The 16,459-nt window shown below is 35.0% G+C and overlaps 1 protein-coding gene across 6 annotated transcripts in view; it reads right to left on the bottom strand.

The window, feature by feature from the left end:
* VPS45 (vacuolar protein sorting 45 homolog) overlaps positions 1–16,459 on the bottom strand; it is an 81,990-nt gene that overhangs the window by 52,111 nt on the left and 13,420 nt on the right. For 5 of the 6 annotated variants that reach the window (XM_027097748.1, XM_027097749.1, XM_027097752.1 and 2 more), the window contains exons 5-13: positions 15,902–15,970; positions 15,644–15,781; positions 15,035–15,145; positions 12,660–12,794; positions 12,106–12,219; positions 11,518–11,685; positions 2,521–2,679; positions 2,208–2,315; positions 1,285–1,406 (exon numbers count right to left, since the gene is read on the bottom strand). In XM_027097748.1, coding sequence (XP_026953549.1) covers positions 1,285–1,406; positions 2,208–2,315; positions 2,521–2,679; positions 11,518–11,685; positions 12,106–12,219; positions 12,660–12,794; positions 15,035–15,145; positions 15,644–15,781; positions 15,902–15,970 — 1,124 coding nt within the window. The remainder of the gene's footprint in view (positions 1–1,284; positions 1,407–2,207; positions 2,316–2,520; positions 2,680–11,517; positions 11,686–12,105; positions 12,220–12,659; positions 12,795–15,034; positions 15,146–15,643; positions 15,782–15,901; positions 15,971–16,459) is intronic. The other variant, XM_027097750.1, reaches the window with a different exon arrangement.

Genomic DNA, 16,459 nt, shown 5'->3' with positions numbered 1-16,459 from the left:
TGAATTCCCCAAATTAGAAAGGTTTGCTCTCATAACTAATCATCCACAATATTCTTCTGGTGGTCTATTATGTCCCTTTAGCAGTAAGTGGCTAATTTCTTATTCAATAATTCTTATATGAAATTCATAAGAAAATTAATATTTTTACTTATATCATATTAATTAGAAGGCTATTTAAGAGAGTTATACCGTTTTTCAAAAAGCCTCTCAGATAGGTGAATAGCTTTGGGCTGGTTTTCATTCTTACCACTTAGCTGACATTTCTAAATTTTGATGCCAAATGAGTATACTCTCTGAATTTAACCCCAGATGTTCTGCTTCTCAACCTTGGAGTTTTAAAAAGATTTCTTTTTTTTTCTTTTTCTTTCTGTTCTGTTACCAAATTACAGAGTTTTTTTTTTTTTTAAAGGAAAAACGTGAAAAAATATATTTTATCACACAAGAGTTATTTATGTACCTCAAAATATTTTTCTCCTTTCAGAAATTCATTACATTTATAAAACACTATTCTTCCAAAGCCTTAGATTATGATTAGCTAAAATAATATAAGAATTATACCAACAGTAACAATTCTCACATTAATCTATCCAATAGGGTTCAGATACATATATTAGGCTCTTTATAATATGTGGTCCCAATAAAAAATACACAAGAATATAATTTATAACTAGGTAGAATTTGTGTATACTTAAAATTTCAGGTTGGCCTATGTAAGTTGTTCTGGACAACTTTTGTTTTTATTAAAACTAACAAACCACTGGATTAAAATGACAATTAATTGCTTCCTTCAGTTAATACCCAAAAAGAAAGCCATCCTTTTCTCCTGTGTGACAAAAGGCCTTTGTCACTTAGGTCTCAGTTTATATACTGGCCACATTTGGCAAAGTCCAGTCCTCACCAAAAGTAGTAACAACCTGCTCTGGATGGTAATCAAGCAGCAAATCTATTTTCAGCCTTAATGTTTGAAACTCCAAATGCTAGATGCCATGGAACTGAACCTTAAACGGCACAGGTAAACTGGTCTGAGACTAAAGGACAGGACACAGTATTTGGGGCTCTCCAAAACATCTGTTTCTTTATTCTAAAAGAAACAATGTTTCAGGCTTAGTAGGGGAATTGAAATCTAACTTTGACACACGTAAAACCAAAAGAATCTTAGAACTGAAACAACTGGGGAAGGAAGATTAGAATGATATAACCTTTGTCGTAGTCTTTTACATTACCCTAAATTTCCTATTTTCTTAGTGTCTCTGGTTTTTACTATTAATATCTTTGTTATCTTACCTGTCTCTGAGTGTGCTGGGGCCTAGATAAGGATACAGGTTTTCCTTGAGCTTTCCTTTGATGAGATGGTCCAGGGTCTCATGTAAGAAAGGCTGATGCTGAGTATATACATTTTCTACTCCCTAAGACAGGGGGAAATGGTTCTTATGTCATTTTTTTTGGAAATTGCAATATGACAGTTAATGATACTCATATCAGAAAAGGACATGTACTCAATAGAGATTTCACGGGACAAGAGTCAAGCAGGAATTTTAGGAGAATTTTATAGTTAATTATTTTCATCAATTAGAAATGTTCTAATCTTATGAAAAAACTCTGTAATTTAAGGTTAGCTATTATAAAGGAATTTTTAAAATGCAGTTGCTTAAATCCTTTATTATCTCTTCACTGACACCCTTCCTTTTGTGGAAATATTATATGATATGTAGAGCAAATAAAAGGACTATGTAGCAAAGGAGACTAGAAACACTCAGGAAAATGGAAAAATTTCAGGAAACATAAGAAAGGCTAGCAGATTAAAACTCATTTTTGACCATTTTAAGAAAATAGGTTAGTATTTTTAAAAGATCTACACTTGTTTGCTTCATCTTTAATTTCCATCAGAGAAAAACAACCTAACAAATCTTAAACAAATGGAGTAAAATAGCTATGACTAACAGAACTGTCTGCCTTTTTACTCTTGGGTATTTCCTGGAAATATCTCATTATTCCCTTCTCAGCTATTTGGGCCAATGATGATGCGTTCCAATACAGAAAGTATTTAAAGAAAAAGCTTTCAAGAGGATGTCTGCTTTAATTTCATTTAACTGACATAGTACTGGATCAGCAGCAATCCTGAAGTTACTTTGAAGATCATATTCATTCACTCTCAGCTTCAGGGACTTCAACTGTTTCTCATTTAGGAAAGCATAGAGATATCATACCTTCAATCCTTTGAGGAACTGTTTGGTAATAGCCACAGCATCTTTGGGGCTGAAGAGGTCACTTCCTCTGATCCGTTTACCACCATATTCAACAACTGTAGACACAAGCTTTTTTTAAAAAAAAAAAAAAGAGAAACAACCTCTTATTGCTTGTGGAACAGGAAGAAAATAACTTTATTAAGGAAATGAAAACATGAGAGGACAGAATTATACATTTCTGTGAATAAAAACAGTATGACATCATTTGTCAGAGTTAAGGCTATAATACTAGAATTTGGTTCCTGTTTGATGGGATTAATATAAATCTGGTTACCTTGCGATACTTCTCAGAAACACCTTTATTCCTAAGGTCCATCATTAATCCTGGTAGGCTATTGCTGCTGTGTCGCTCATAATGTAGAGCATAAAGCATCACCAGGCGCGCAGCATCAAACTCCGTCACTTTGGGGTTCTGCAGGAGCCTCTTTACATTCTGAAAAAAGAGAGAACTAATATTTATCCTCCCTTCACTTGGGTGATGTATAATATCTTAGTTCTAATAATTATGGAATGGTAGTGATACATCTGACTAAAATACATGTGACTAAGATCACTACTATGGCAATGTACAAGTCATAGGTTTAGCAACTGTTTCAACTACAGAAAATTAAATGCCTTTTGCCTAAGATAAGAATTCAATAAGGACATAAATTCTCACTGTAATTGCTTTAAGACAAACTATGGTTATTTCCCCTTTTCTTTCCTTTGATTGAGATGGTCCAGGGTCTCATGTAGGAAAGCTTGCAATTTCCTCACTGAAATAAGGAACACATACTATTTCCACCACTATTTCTACCACTTCAATCAATACAGCACAGAAGAGAACTGACCAGTTGACTTGTAAAACTCTACTGCCTTTTTTAGTGTCAGTGACCGACCAGTGAAACGGAGACAATTTGGGAGAATTTTACATAGGAGGACTGGGCTTAATCTCCAAGAAGCATCATATATAACAATATGTCTCAACATGGCTTACAGAGATATGAATATGTAACAGCATATAATCTCTAAACTGAATACGTAAGATCTTAAGAGGGCAGGTGCTGATAGCAAAGGAAGCTAGACAAAATCATGTTTAGGTTGTATCAGTCCTCACATTAAGGGACTTCCCTATACTATAGATTTATATTTATTATGCAGAACAAATTAATTAGAGCCAACAAATACTTTTTTTTTTTGCGGTACGTGGGCCTCTCACCGCTGTGGCCTCTCCCGTTGCGGAGCACAGGCTCTGGACGCGCAGGCTTAGCGGCCATGGCTCACGGGCCCAGCCGCCCCGCGGCACATGGGATCCTCCCGGACCAGGGCACGAACCGTGTTCCCTGCATCGGCAGGCGGACTCTCAACCACTGCGCCACCAGGGAAGCCCCAAATACATTTTGATCACTCTATAAGCAAAAGGCACTATGCCAGGCACTGGAGGGGACAAAGAGATGAGTTGGAGACAGTTTCTGTCCTCAGTGAGTTCATAGACAATGGGGTAAAGGGGGATAAAACAAGTATGTTCCATTCTGCTATAAAGTATGTTTCTTAATGCACTTAGCTCTACGAGATTGGTAACTATGGGAATAACACAGAAGGCATATTGGTTTACATGTAAATTTTTCAGCAAGTTAATATTTAGAAAAGATCAGGCACAAGTTTCCTCTTTAAAGAGGAAGCTTTACCAATATGTTAAGGAAAAAAGATGAAAATCCTACAGAAGTGTTTTTTTTAGAAGTAACTGATTTTGTAGCTTTAAGAACTGCTGTGCTTTCCACAATGTTAAGCTATGTGGGGAAAGGGCAAGTGCAAATGAAAAGGATGCAAAGATATTTCTGTGTTAAAAAGCAAAACAAAACAACCCCGAACTGACTGATATTCCCATATCGTATTTTTAATTTTGATGACACAAGTCTCTATGAGAAGCAAATATTTTTGAGACCTTATATGTCGAAGAATAAAACATGAGCCCCAGGAGTAACCACAAAGGATGGTCTGAGTGCATTTCTAGGGGCAAATGCCAGCGAAATTTAACTGTGTTAGCATTTTAATTAGGATTATTATTTTATCAGGGCTCTGATTACAAAGTTATATAGATTTTTCTTTCTCTTTTTTAGTTATATAAATTTTAAGTGATCTGCTTATAACCCTATTTTCCCATAACCTTTGTTTATTTTTAGTGCATGATTTTGCAGAATGTGAAGCTTTTTCAGGAACACATATGTGGTATTATAACAGAAACATATGCATGCAAAAACCAAAAACTGAAAATCAGTGCAATGGGGGACAGGGGACACAAAGTGAAGAGAAGCTCATCTGGTTACTGAGGGATCAATTATAAAAGGTCTTAAAAACTAAATTTTGGAATTAGTTTGAGAGACTGAAAGAGATGCTATTAATAGGAATATGGAAATCAGAGAAAGAAATGAGTTGGGCTGACAGACTAGTAAGAGCCTTCAGGCACTTGATTCTGAGGACATAACAACTAACATCTGTATAGTACTCTGCAACTTACAAGATGCATTTACATACAGTGTCTTTTTAGTACTTCACAACAACCAGGTCTCATGACTAAGAACTCTTTTCTTCACACTAAAGAGGGACTATGATGAAATGGGGAACCTCCCAGGTAGTTTTCAAGTACAAAGTTCTCTGGGTAGGATTCTTATTGTTGCTTTTTAGGTGAACATTTCATTACCATCATCCTTACAGGATCAAAAAGGAATAAATTTCTCTTCTACAGATTTAAACCCTGCAGTCATAAAATTTTCCTTACCTCTTTTGCCTTTTGTGGTAACGTTTCCACACAGCAGTGACTAAATACAGACTATTTAGAATATTTGTTTAAATGTTCCACTAATTTCTACTATAATATGGAGAAAGTTCAGGATACAAATTAATTATCAAGTAAAAATACACAATTTCATATGTATCTCAGTCAACCTGGCATAAGTTTAAAACATCCATCTGGGATCTCTGTTGTCGCTTTTCTTATAGGCACAATATTTCATTTTCTGCCCTTGCAGTCACTCTCTTTTTACCTCAAATCTACTCAATTTCTGACTGACCTGTCCCTGTACTTCTAAGCAAATCTGAGATACTCAAGTAACTGTAAACCCACAAAAACTGGTATGGGGACAGTCAAAGACTATTTGCAGTAATCAGTTTATACCCTTCCTATTTGCTCCTTTCTAATTACCTTTCCTTGAATCTTGACTCTTGGCTCTATTTCCCATTTAAAAAATCCCCTTCTAATCCTTGAGATTTGGTACTGGTATTTAGAGTCCCCGGCTTGACTCTTAGCTCTCCCTCAATGGGAGGCCTTCTGATCCAATAGCCCAGATCTGGCCCAAGACTACGCTGAGTAGAGTACTTTGCTTACTTTTGAGCCCTTAGGACCCAACCCATGGCTCAGTGCAGTGTTCCAGTTAGACTTATGTATTCCCTCATGAAAAGAAACCTGTAGAAACAAGCTGAATTCTTTCTTCTTTTTCAGCTATATAAGTCCTTGAAGAAGCAGGGCCTTTTTGTCTGCCTGGATCCCATGTTATCCTCTGACTTAATTTTGAACTATTTCCCTCATGGCTACTTGACTCATCAACTTGACTGACAGTGACATACATTATATTGAGATTCCAGGGTACTAACCAGAGAAGAGGAGAAAAAGAATCTGAAAGACTTTAATTACATAGGAGGTATGTGTTACACAGTGGTATTTATATGTTGGAAATATGACTGAATTATATAATGAGCTTTTTGGTATCTCTTTTCTTATTAAATTTCCCATAAACCTTGAGATAATCAAGGGAGAAAAGTATACTGTTACATAATAACAATGGCTGAATAAAAAGTGAAACAGAAAACTATTGTCCACTTAAGAAGATGGGATTTGGGCTTCCCTGGTGGCGCAGTGGTTGAGAGTCCGCCTGCCGATGCAGAGGACGCGGGTTCGTGCCCCGGTCCGGGAGGATCCCACATGCCACGAAGCGGCTGGGCCTGTGAGCCATGGCCGCAGAACCTGCGCGTCCGGAGCCTGCGCTCCGCAGTGGGAGAGGCCACAACAGTGAGAGGCCCGCGTACTGCAAAAAAAAAAAAAGAAGATGGGATTCAAAAATCTTCCACTGAATTCTAACATTAGTGTAGGCCCAATGAAGGAATAAGAAAAGAAATGCAAAAACACTATCTTTGAAGGTCAAGTTTCAAAAAGGAGCTAATGTTCATTCAAAAGACATTGATTAAAAAACATTCTTCTCTTCTGATATTTAGAGATTCTTCCATTATTTTGGGCTGACTACTTTTATACTTTTCTGTTTTCTTCTACCAAAACTATGATATAGCAGTACAAGAAAAAACTTTCGTAATGACATGCCTATACTTTAAACCATTGTACAAATTACAGTTGAAGTCTGCAATTAAAGATAGTCCCCATTTTTTTTTTGCTTTAATTTAACCTAAAGAACAGGATCTGTACCTTGTTATCAACTATCACAGTAATGTAGTAAAACACTCAATGAATAGCATTATAAGCCAATAGATTAGAACAGCAAGATGAAATTGGTAGAAGTCTTCAACATGCTGATATGATTAAATAATGAGTCTCATCTAACCGTTTGAGAGAACAGTGTTATGTGACTATAAAGAGCTTATCTAGGAAAAATGATAGAAAGTAGGCAGGACCCAGTTCCAATAACTGGTAAATACATGAGTCAGTATTCTTTTACTTAATGACTAGTCAAATTTAGCTTTGGTGTAGGTCTTCTGCTGGTCAACACTGTTTCTGAAATACTAGTCAAATGATAGTTTAGAGAGAAAAGGATCATTTTTACTCTTAGTTGGTAAAAGTAAAATTGTCAGCTCAATGTGTCCAAAACAATTTTCTTACAATTTTAACGAGAAGCAAAAAAACCCTTCTAAAATCAGGGAGAGTTCCAAGATCATGAGTGAATTAAAAAACATGTCTCGGATGCCATAAAGAAAGGAGAATGTACCATCAAACAATAATACTGAAAATAGCGATAGTTAATATTCATTGAATGTTGTAAGTACCAGGTACCGTATTAAGTGCTTTACATGTATTAGCTCATTACACCCTCACAAAAATCTTTGAAGTAAGTACTGATATTTCCCCCTATTTTACAGACAAAGAGACTAAGACTTGGAGTGGTTAAGAATCATTTTCAAACCCAAGCCATCAAAGATTCAAGCTATCAGCCACTATTCTATACTGCTTCAAACAGAACTCTTTATCTTCATTTCTCTAATGAATATTTGTTGTCCTTACTACGTGTTATTAATGGGATGATTTGAGATCTTTTACTCAAGGTCAGGAAAGAAGGATATAAAAAGACTAGATCCTCCTTCCAAATGAAAAGCTGTAATATGACAACAAAAGGGGGAGAAATTATTTACTTTCTGAAGATTTTTCTCTTTATGGTATGAAAAAAAATCTTCCTTACTAATCAAATGAGTCTTTTCCAAGGCTATGCATATGTCTCAATGATAGTACACTGCAGTTTGGTTCTAGTGAAATTCTTCTGAATCAATTTTTTTGTTACCCTGTAGGGTAACTGGTTAGAAGTGGCAGCAATTGATAGGTTAAATTTTAGCAATGTATGAGCTTTTTTTTGCCTCACCATGATACAGTTATTATTCAATAAAGCAAACCTCATCTTTACTCAAAAGTCAATTCATCGCTTATTATCACCTAAGGTCAAGCCAAGGAATGCTGTAACCCATCTAGGGGTCAGGCCCCTGGCATCTACTCATTATTAAAAGTTCTCTTTATTGACTATTTCTATCATGTTGTCAAAGAAATCCTTTATGATGGGGGAGTCCAAATCAACTGCTCACTGTAAAACCCTAATACCCTGGGCAAGAAAACCTTCAAAAGATAATTTTTAAAAATATAAAGTGGATCACAAATGGAATTCATATTTTAAAGTATCTGTTTTTCTTTTAAAATGAACAAAAAATAAGATTTCAGGCAAGGAATTACAGTAGCCTTTTCTAACTGCTTTCCATATGGTGAGATACAAATAAAGATACTAAAATTGGCTAGTGATTAAGTTTGGTTCTATTGTTTTAAAGGGAAAAATAAAATGATAAAGAAACATAAGGAAATTTAAATTTAGTTACAGGACACAATTCTGTTTTTACTTAATAAGAGAGAAAAAATCACTTTATTGAGAAAAATAAAAAGTTTTCATAGGAATGCTTCTATTAGGCCCACAAACCAACTATAAACTCTTATTAATAGTGTTGTTTAAAGTAAGTTGGCCAAGTTAAGTAGATTGTGATGTATCTTTACAAAGGAATACTATTTAGTGATTTAACAGAATGAGTGTTTAGGTTCTGGTCTGGAACAATCTCTGAGATACACAGTTAAGTGAAAAAGCAAAATGCAGAGCTATGTGTACAGTATGGTATCATCTGAATTTTAAAAAGAGAGAGAAGGAAATATACACACTCATAGAGGCTTGCACACACACTGAATAACTGTAAGAATGCAAGTGAAACTAACAGACTCAGTTTTTACTATGTATCTCTTTCATCAAGTACTTATCTATTTAAGAATTAGAATTTATGATAAACCATAATGGTATATCATAACAATGATATAAAGAATATAAAACAATGTTGATATATGTATAACTGAATCACTTTGCTGTACAGCAGAAATTATTACAACAGTGTAAATCAACTATACTTCAATAAAAAAATAGATTAAAAAAATTCATATTTAATACAACTAAAAATATAAAGTCAGCCTAAAAGTTCTTTGTGAAGATTTACGAACACAGAGATAAAATTAAGTGTTGACAGAAGTACTTTTCATAAATATAAAGCCAATAGCATCTTTATGATTTTCAAAATGATGGTGTTTTCAGAGGAACTCTTGATAAACTTTTTTTTTTTTTAATTTTTTTTTTTTTTTGCAGTACGCGGGCCTCTCACTGTTGTGGCCTCTCCCGTTGCGGAGCACAGGCTCCGGACGCGCAGGCTCAGCGGCCATGGCTCACGGGCCCAGCCGCTCCGCGGCACGTGGGATCTTCCCGAACCGGGGTACGAACCCGAACCCGTGTCCCCTGCATCGGCGGGCGGACTCTCAACCACTGCGCCACCAGGGAAGCCCAATAAACATTTTTAAAAATTAGAAACCAACAACTATCAACATAAATCACAGTGAAGACTTTGGTATAACTAGAGCAACCACAGGTGGGTGAATTTCTTTCTTTTGATTGTACCGTATCTTTAAAAAATTGTACTTAGAGGAAGGAAACTAACCTTTACAAAGTACCTACCATATGCGAAGCATTTTATATCTCATTAAATCCTGATAACAACCTAAAAGTTTGAAATCATTATCCCTGAGGCTTGGGCAAAATAAGTAATTTTCCCAGAGAAGCTTTGATACATAGAGATAGGACATAAGCCAGGATAGTCTGTGTTGTTTCCATTATACCATGCTGGCTTTATTTTATAAAGCAAAATTGCAGCAGGGACAGAAAGAGACTAAGTTTTAGAATATAGGGTCCTATTAATAAGGAAATGTGCTTCTTATAATAAGTGGCTTAGAAACAGCTATTTCCCAAAGGACTCTCATTCCCAAGTTACTTACTCTCAGTGATACCACGTTTTGCCACTTCTCAGGAATTTTGGAATTATCTCTGATTTGTTCTGCCTTGTTATCCTTATATCTAATCTGTCACTAAATAGTTATTTTCTCCCTTTGAAATGTCTTTCATATTTGCCCTTCTGTACATTTTTACTACTACCACTATGAGTCGTCTAGCCTCTCTGACTTTAATTTTTTTCATCTCCAAAGCATCCTTACTAGATTAAATTTCCTTAAATACTGCTTTCATCATATCAACTTTTCAGTACGACTCTACAATGGATCTCTTTGCCTATCTCAGCAAGTACAAATCCCCCTTACAAGTGTTTTCATAAACTAGTTCCTGTTTACCAATTCAATTTTATCTCCTATGTCTCTTGCACACCCACTCTCAACAGGTCATGCTGTTTATTATTTTCTGCATAGTTCTGCATCTTTTCTTTGCTGAAATCCTCCTCCAGATTCTATTCATTATTTATGGTCCATCTTAATATCACCTTCTCTAAGAAACTGTCCCTAATAACCTCAAATCTTTAATTATAGTCAGTACCACAATTTTGACTTAATTAAATATTAACTTGAAACACTGCCTAATTGTTACTCATGCTTTAGTTTTGTCTCTTCAACTTATACTGTAAATTTCATGAGGCTAGGGTTTGATTATGTCACTTTTTTCTAAAATCTTCTGATAGCTCTCATCATTTTAAGATTAAAGCCCAACCTCCTTTCAATGGCCATAACCAGGCCTCAATCTGTCCTTCTGGCTTATCTAAGACCACTCCTCATCTTATATCCAGCACTGGCTACATTGAATTAGTCTCTGTTCCCTTAAAAAAAAAAATTTTTTTTTTTTCGCATCTCCATGCCTGCATTCCCTCTGCTGAGAATTTCCTTCCTTTTCTCTGGTTGGTGCACTTCTACTTAATTACTTGTCCAGAACCAGACCTAATGTCATTGTCTCTAAGAAGCTCTAAGAAGATTCATCCTTAGGGAAAACAGTTGTCCTTCCTTTGTATTCCCATATCCCTTTGTAATACCTCTAGTATAGCACTTATTGCATATATTATAATTCCTGGTTTAAATTTCTTTCTCCCCTACTAAAATGTGAACTTTTTGAGGAAAAGGATGGTATCTTATTCATTTTTGTACCGCTAGATCCTCACAGCACCATGAACATGGAGCAGGCATTCACGTTTGTAGAATAAACAGCAGATGTTCAATAATAAAAACCTAGATAATGCATTTTAATATATTATACCTTTAAAATCTTCCTAACAATCCTGTGAGATAAATATCATTATACTTATTTAACAAATGAGGAAAATGGCTCAGATTAAGCCAACGGCTCCAGGTCACAAAGCCAGCAGTGGCAAATCAAACACTGAAATTCAGATCTTCTGATTTTAGTCTAGCATTCTTTCTAGTTGACTAGGCTGCACTCCTAAACACTCAATTAATTGCCTGAACCCTTTGAGACTGCACATTTTTCTTCTACTGTCCCTCTTATCATACATCTATCTTAAATAATACTAATTTGTGTTCTTGTCTCAACTGCCTGTTACACTGTAAATTCCATGTTGGTTAAGAAGGATTACTTGCCTTTGTATCTCTTGCTCTGCCTGGCACAGTGCCTTACACATAGTAGGTGCTCATCAAATTGGATTGAATAGATACCTGGAGAGCACTAGAATGGTCATTTTGACAGGCCAGTTCTTGCTCAACCTCCGAAACCTCCAGCAGATTCCGCTCACTGACCAACCGAGACAGCTCTCCAACCACTGTCACGTGCTTTGATACAGTCCCGGACATCTTCTTGAATTGTGGGTAATTCTCAACAAAGGCCTGCCATGGGAAAAACATCAGTTAGGGGTTCTGTTATTTCTTGATGAGGATAGGCATATATGAAGAAGGAGAAAAAAAAAAAAAAAAAAAAGGAAGGGATTATTCTTCTGCCCAGACTAAGGCATCTAATACTTTCAATCACATGGCATTTTGTTATGCTTAAGAAGAGAAGAACTAGTGTATGTCAGTAGACTGAGTCTTTAAATAGACCAAATATGACTGATGAATGGAAAGAAGTACATGGCTTATTATGAAGTTTTCACTATATTTTTTCCTAAAGAGAAGTATTACAGAAAATAATCTCAAACCAAACAAAAGGAATCAAGGCAGAAATCAGACCCAGAATATTCCAGAAATGCTGCTTACATGAACAGTTCCAAAGTCTTGTATGTTAATCATCCATGTACATGTTCAATTTACCTTCATGTCTGCTATTGATTCTAGTTTTTGCTGTTCTTTTGGTTTCTTCTTCTGAAAGTCTTCCATGAGATTCTTTATGTTGCTACCAATCTCAGCAAAGTTCAGGTACATATTCTGTGAAAAAGAAAGTTGGAAACACAGTTCTATCAAAAAGTCTGACTTTCAGACAATTTAAAAGAAGTAAAAAAGAACACTGAATACAGTGAGAACTGAAGGGCAAGAAAATTTCATTATCATTACCAAATCTGGATATTGGCCAGGACACTGGTGATGAATACCATTACCATTTTCATAAAGGGCTAAGGACAGGAGGGAAGTAAATAAATTGGGTTCTAATTTTAAAAGTACAAAACTAAGTATGTGATTACTGTGAAAAAAATATTGTTAAAGGGTCAGAAAAAAGTCTGCCTTCCCTTGAGATGCAGTTTATCTACAGGATGCCTCTATCATCCTTCTACATGAAATCCCCAACCTGCTCTCATTCTAACAAATCAATATTAACCTTCTTACATAAAAACAACTAAAAAAATTTAAAAGAATTTTAAACCACTTACGTTAGCATAGAATTCATCATTTTCAGCAGATAGGACCACCTCTCTCAAGTCTTTACTGATCCCTGGCACTCTGGAAAGATCAATCCGATTGTTGTTTATGCCCAGTAGTTCATGGACCATGGCCTGATATGTCCACTAAATAAAGAATTATGAGAAAAAAAAAATTGGTAACTGACAAAACATGGAAATAGTACACGTTCAGGAAAACAAATAAAAACTGATAACATTCTTAGTAACTAGTCTTGTTTACATGGAGGTTCTCTATTTAGCTCAAATTTTATTAATACTTTGTGCTATACTAAGCATTAAGATTGTCATTTTAATTGGTTAAACATCCGACAGTCAAAACGCTTTTAGATCTCACACTTTTGGAAGAAGGGCAGCCAGATTAATATTCCTGATAGAAAGAAAACAAATTAGATCTATCATTAGCTCCAATTTTTGCCTGTGAATTAAGAGTATATTTTTGGCTTCATAGATAGGGCTATATTGGTACTGCAGTTACAAGCTGTACCATTTCCTGTACACTTCTGTGGTTTTCTGCAGCATGAGAAGTGTGTTCTTGCAGATCTGAGTGGTGCTATATTTATCCTGGGAACACTAATATTACCAGAAAAAAACCTTGTGAGTTGATCAAAACACACATATTCAGAAGCTTGCCTCTGAATCCATTTTACTTTATATTTTTACTTAATATGCATTGTGAAGAAGGACCGGTTTCCAGTCTTACTTATTTTGTAAAACTGGAAAGGAGAAACCCCCAAATTTGCCTTCTCACCTTTTATGGAGAACAGGTTACTTTTAGTCACAGGCCCATTAGAGAAAACTAAGTATTTTCCAGCAAATTACCCTCTAAATCTAGAGTCTAAATACTAGATTTGTTAAAATAACTTCAGAGGTTATAAAAGTAGGTGCTTTATTTCCTAAAATATTTGCCAATGAGTCCTTGAAAAGGCAAGTTTCATTACAGCATTTAAAATAAGTACAACAAAATGCTTTATGCTTCCACAGACAGCATCCTGTGCATGCTTTCGCCATTAGCACATACTTCATAATTAAAATGATGTTTACTTTCTCCTCATTGGATCATGAATTCTTTGAGAGCAGAGACTGTATCTTTTAACCTTTTATCTCTAGCACTTAATACAGTACCTGGCACATAATAGGTCCTCAGTGAAATCTGTTGAATGAATGATTGCTTTTCTTTGGGAAACTAAATTATAAGCAATTATTTTTCTTTCTACTTTTTTATATCATCAAAATTTCTTTAGTTATATTATTAAAATGTATATAAAATATGTAACACATAATATGTAATATATAGAATATATAAAATTATATTACTTTGAATTTTAGGAATATAAGCTATCTATCATATCATAGAGAAGTTGCATTCCACAGCACAGATTTCCCCTAGCATTAACATTATTATTATAAGCTGGGATGGAACTGAAATATAGACTGTGCCTCTTCCTATAAATTTAAAGTCACTATTAATAAAGTATCTACAAAGTGTAAGGCACTGTGCTTGTATTCACAGAAGAACAAACATTAGTAAGACACAGTCTGCCTTGGAGGAATGTATAACCTAGGAGACTGTGAAAACAATCAAAGGTACAACATAGAAAGTGCAGCATGAGACATAAGATGTTTCAAAAACACTTAAAAGATGTTTCAAGTGGTTTTAAAGGATAAGAATTTTGAGAGGTGAAGATGGGAAGAGAATGTATTCCAAACATGCCAGAGTTCAAAGAGAGGTCACAACATGAATAAAATGATGGCAGGAAATCATGAGGTATATCTACACAGTAGTGGGCTGCAGGTTTTCTATAACGTTGAGCCTACATTGTGAAGGCTCATGGATGCCAAGTTCAGGAGTCTGTATTTCATCCAGTAGGCAAATGGGAAACAATTAAGATTTTTAAGCCAGGAGTAATAGGATCAGAACTTACTTTAGTAAAAGTAATTTAACAACATTGTATCCTTGAGATACATTAGAGTGGAGAGAAATTAAAAGTGGGGAATCAAGAAGATGACTATTTGAGGATTCCTATAAGAGATTAGATACACCAAGATAATGGCAATATGAATGGAAAAGAGCAGACACTGGAAAAGTAGAATCTACAGACCCAGAAGTTGCCTTAATTAGGGATGGTGGCAGAAAGGGACAGGAAGGATGAGGCAGAAGAAAGAGCTGAAGATGACTGTGGCTGGAAGAACACTGATACCAGAATGCTAGGAAACACAAGGCAAAAACAAGAATAGCTGAAAATAAGAAGGCAAATAAATGGACCATGTTGTTCATTTCCACATCTGCATTTTGATGAATACCACTTGAAATCATCTTTTCTTTATGCTAACAAAGGGCTCTGCACCTGGTTTAGCAATGGGGTGATGGCATCATCGCAGCGATCTAAAATAAGTAGCAATGGAGGAACCTCAGTCCGCCGGAATTCAAACAGTTCATATTCTTTAGTTATCACCTGCTGTGGGTAAGAGAGAAAGACGGTTTGGTGAACCAATTAGTAGCAGATAGAGATGATAAAAATAGAAAATTTATATTTTTCTATAAATTTATATTTATATTCTATAAAATTTATATATTTATATAAATAGAAAAACACAAAAACCACATTTAACAATAGTTTCTTGCACTTTCATACGCCTTCCATAAAAGGATTCAAAAGCTTGACAAAGTTTAGTAGCATTCTGTTTAAGGGGTTAGGATTTGAAACTCTATTTTACAAGCGGTTTAATAGGATCAAAAGAAGTTAAGTAGCTTGCAAATGTTTCTTGGGTTAAACCTAAGAATCTTAGCTCTAATTTGTTGCTTTTGGTCTTGAATTACAAATGCCTACTTCTTTGCCAGTAAACCTAACACATCATCTCCTTAGTTTTAGATAAAATATTCCTTTAATTTCTGAAATATGAAAAAGAAATGAATGGTCTTGATGTTTTGGAACTGGAGATAGAGAATGCCATACCTTAACACATTCTGCAAGTCTCTTTGCTGTCTCTGATGAAAGCTGGTAACGAATCATGGGACATTTCTTCAGAGATAAAAGGAGAGCTGTCAGTCCTTGAGTTGCTCTGGATAGTTGGACTGGATCCCAATTTCGACCCTTTTTGTTAAAACATATATTCAGAGAAAATATTTGAATTTTATCTTACAAGTCCAATTACTTACTGAATTAACTCCTACCTGATAAATAAACTTTAAAAAAAATCCTTTCTTTCCATACCTGGCAGCAACCCAGAATATTGAGGGAAAACAAATGTGGATTCACAGCAATGTAATCACCATAAAATTCCTGCAAACAAAGCACCAAGATTAGTCAGTCATTCCATAAACAACTAACTGTATCATGCAATAATATTTTTATATGTGATATAATACTATGTGATACAATCAAATTTGAGGAAATGCAGGTATAAAAGAGAAAAACTGATCAATTAACAATTGAGTAACAATAGTCAATGTGAGGGAATTAATAAGATAATCATAAAATAGTAGCAATAATAATAAATCTTTAACAAAAAAAACCCAAAAAACAAAGTTGTATAAATATACATATCATACTTAAGAAGACTTATCAATTAGTAAAAATAAAACACTGCTAAAGATACACAATGTTACACTCAGTTAGATGAATAAGAACTTTGCTGTCCAGTGTATTCTCATGAGGGAGAATATGATTTAAAATAGGTCATTCTTTTTTCATTCATTTATCACCTAGCGCATCCTCCTGAAAATCCAAAACTTGTTTATTTGCTTCCCTGAGGACGATATTCTTCACTTA

Source organism: Aethalodelphis obliquidens, unplaced genomic scaffold, assembly GCF_003676395.1.
Source record: "Aethalodelphis obliquidens isolate GAN/ISIS:26980383/991018 unplaced genomic scaffold, ASM367639v1 scaffold116, whole genome shotgun sequence".
Lineage (NCBI taxonomy): Eukaryota > Metazoa > Chordata > Mammalia > Artiodactyla > Delphinidae > Aethalodelphis > Aethalodelphis obliquidens.
Note: the sequence above shows the minus strand (reverse complement) of the source record. Positions and strands in the feature narration are given on the sequence as shown.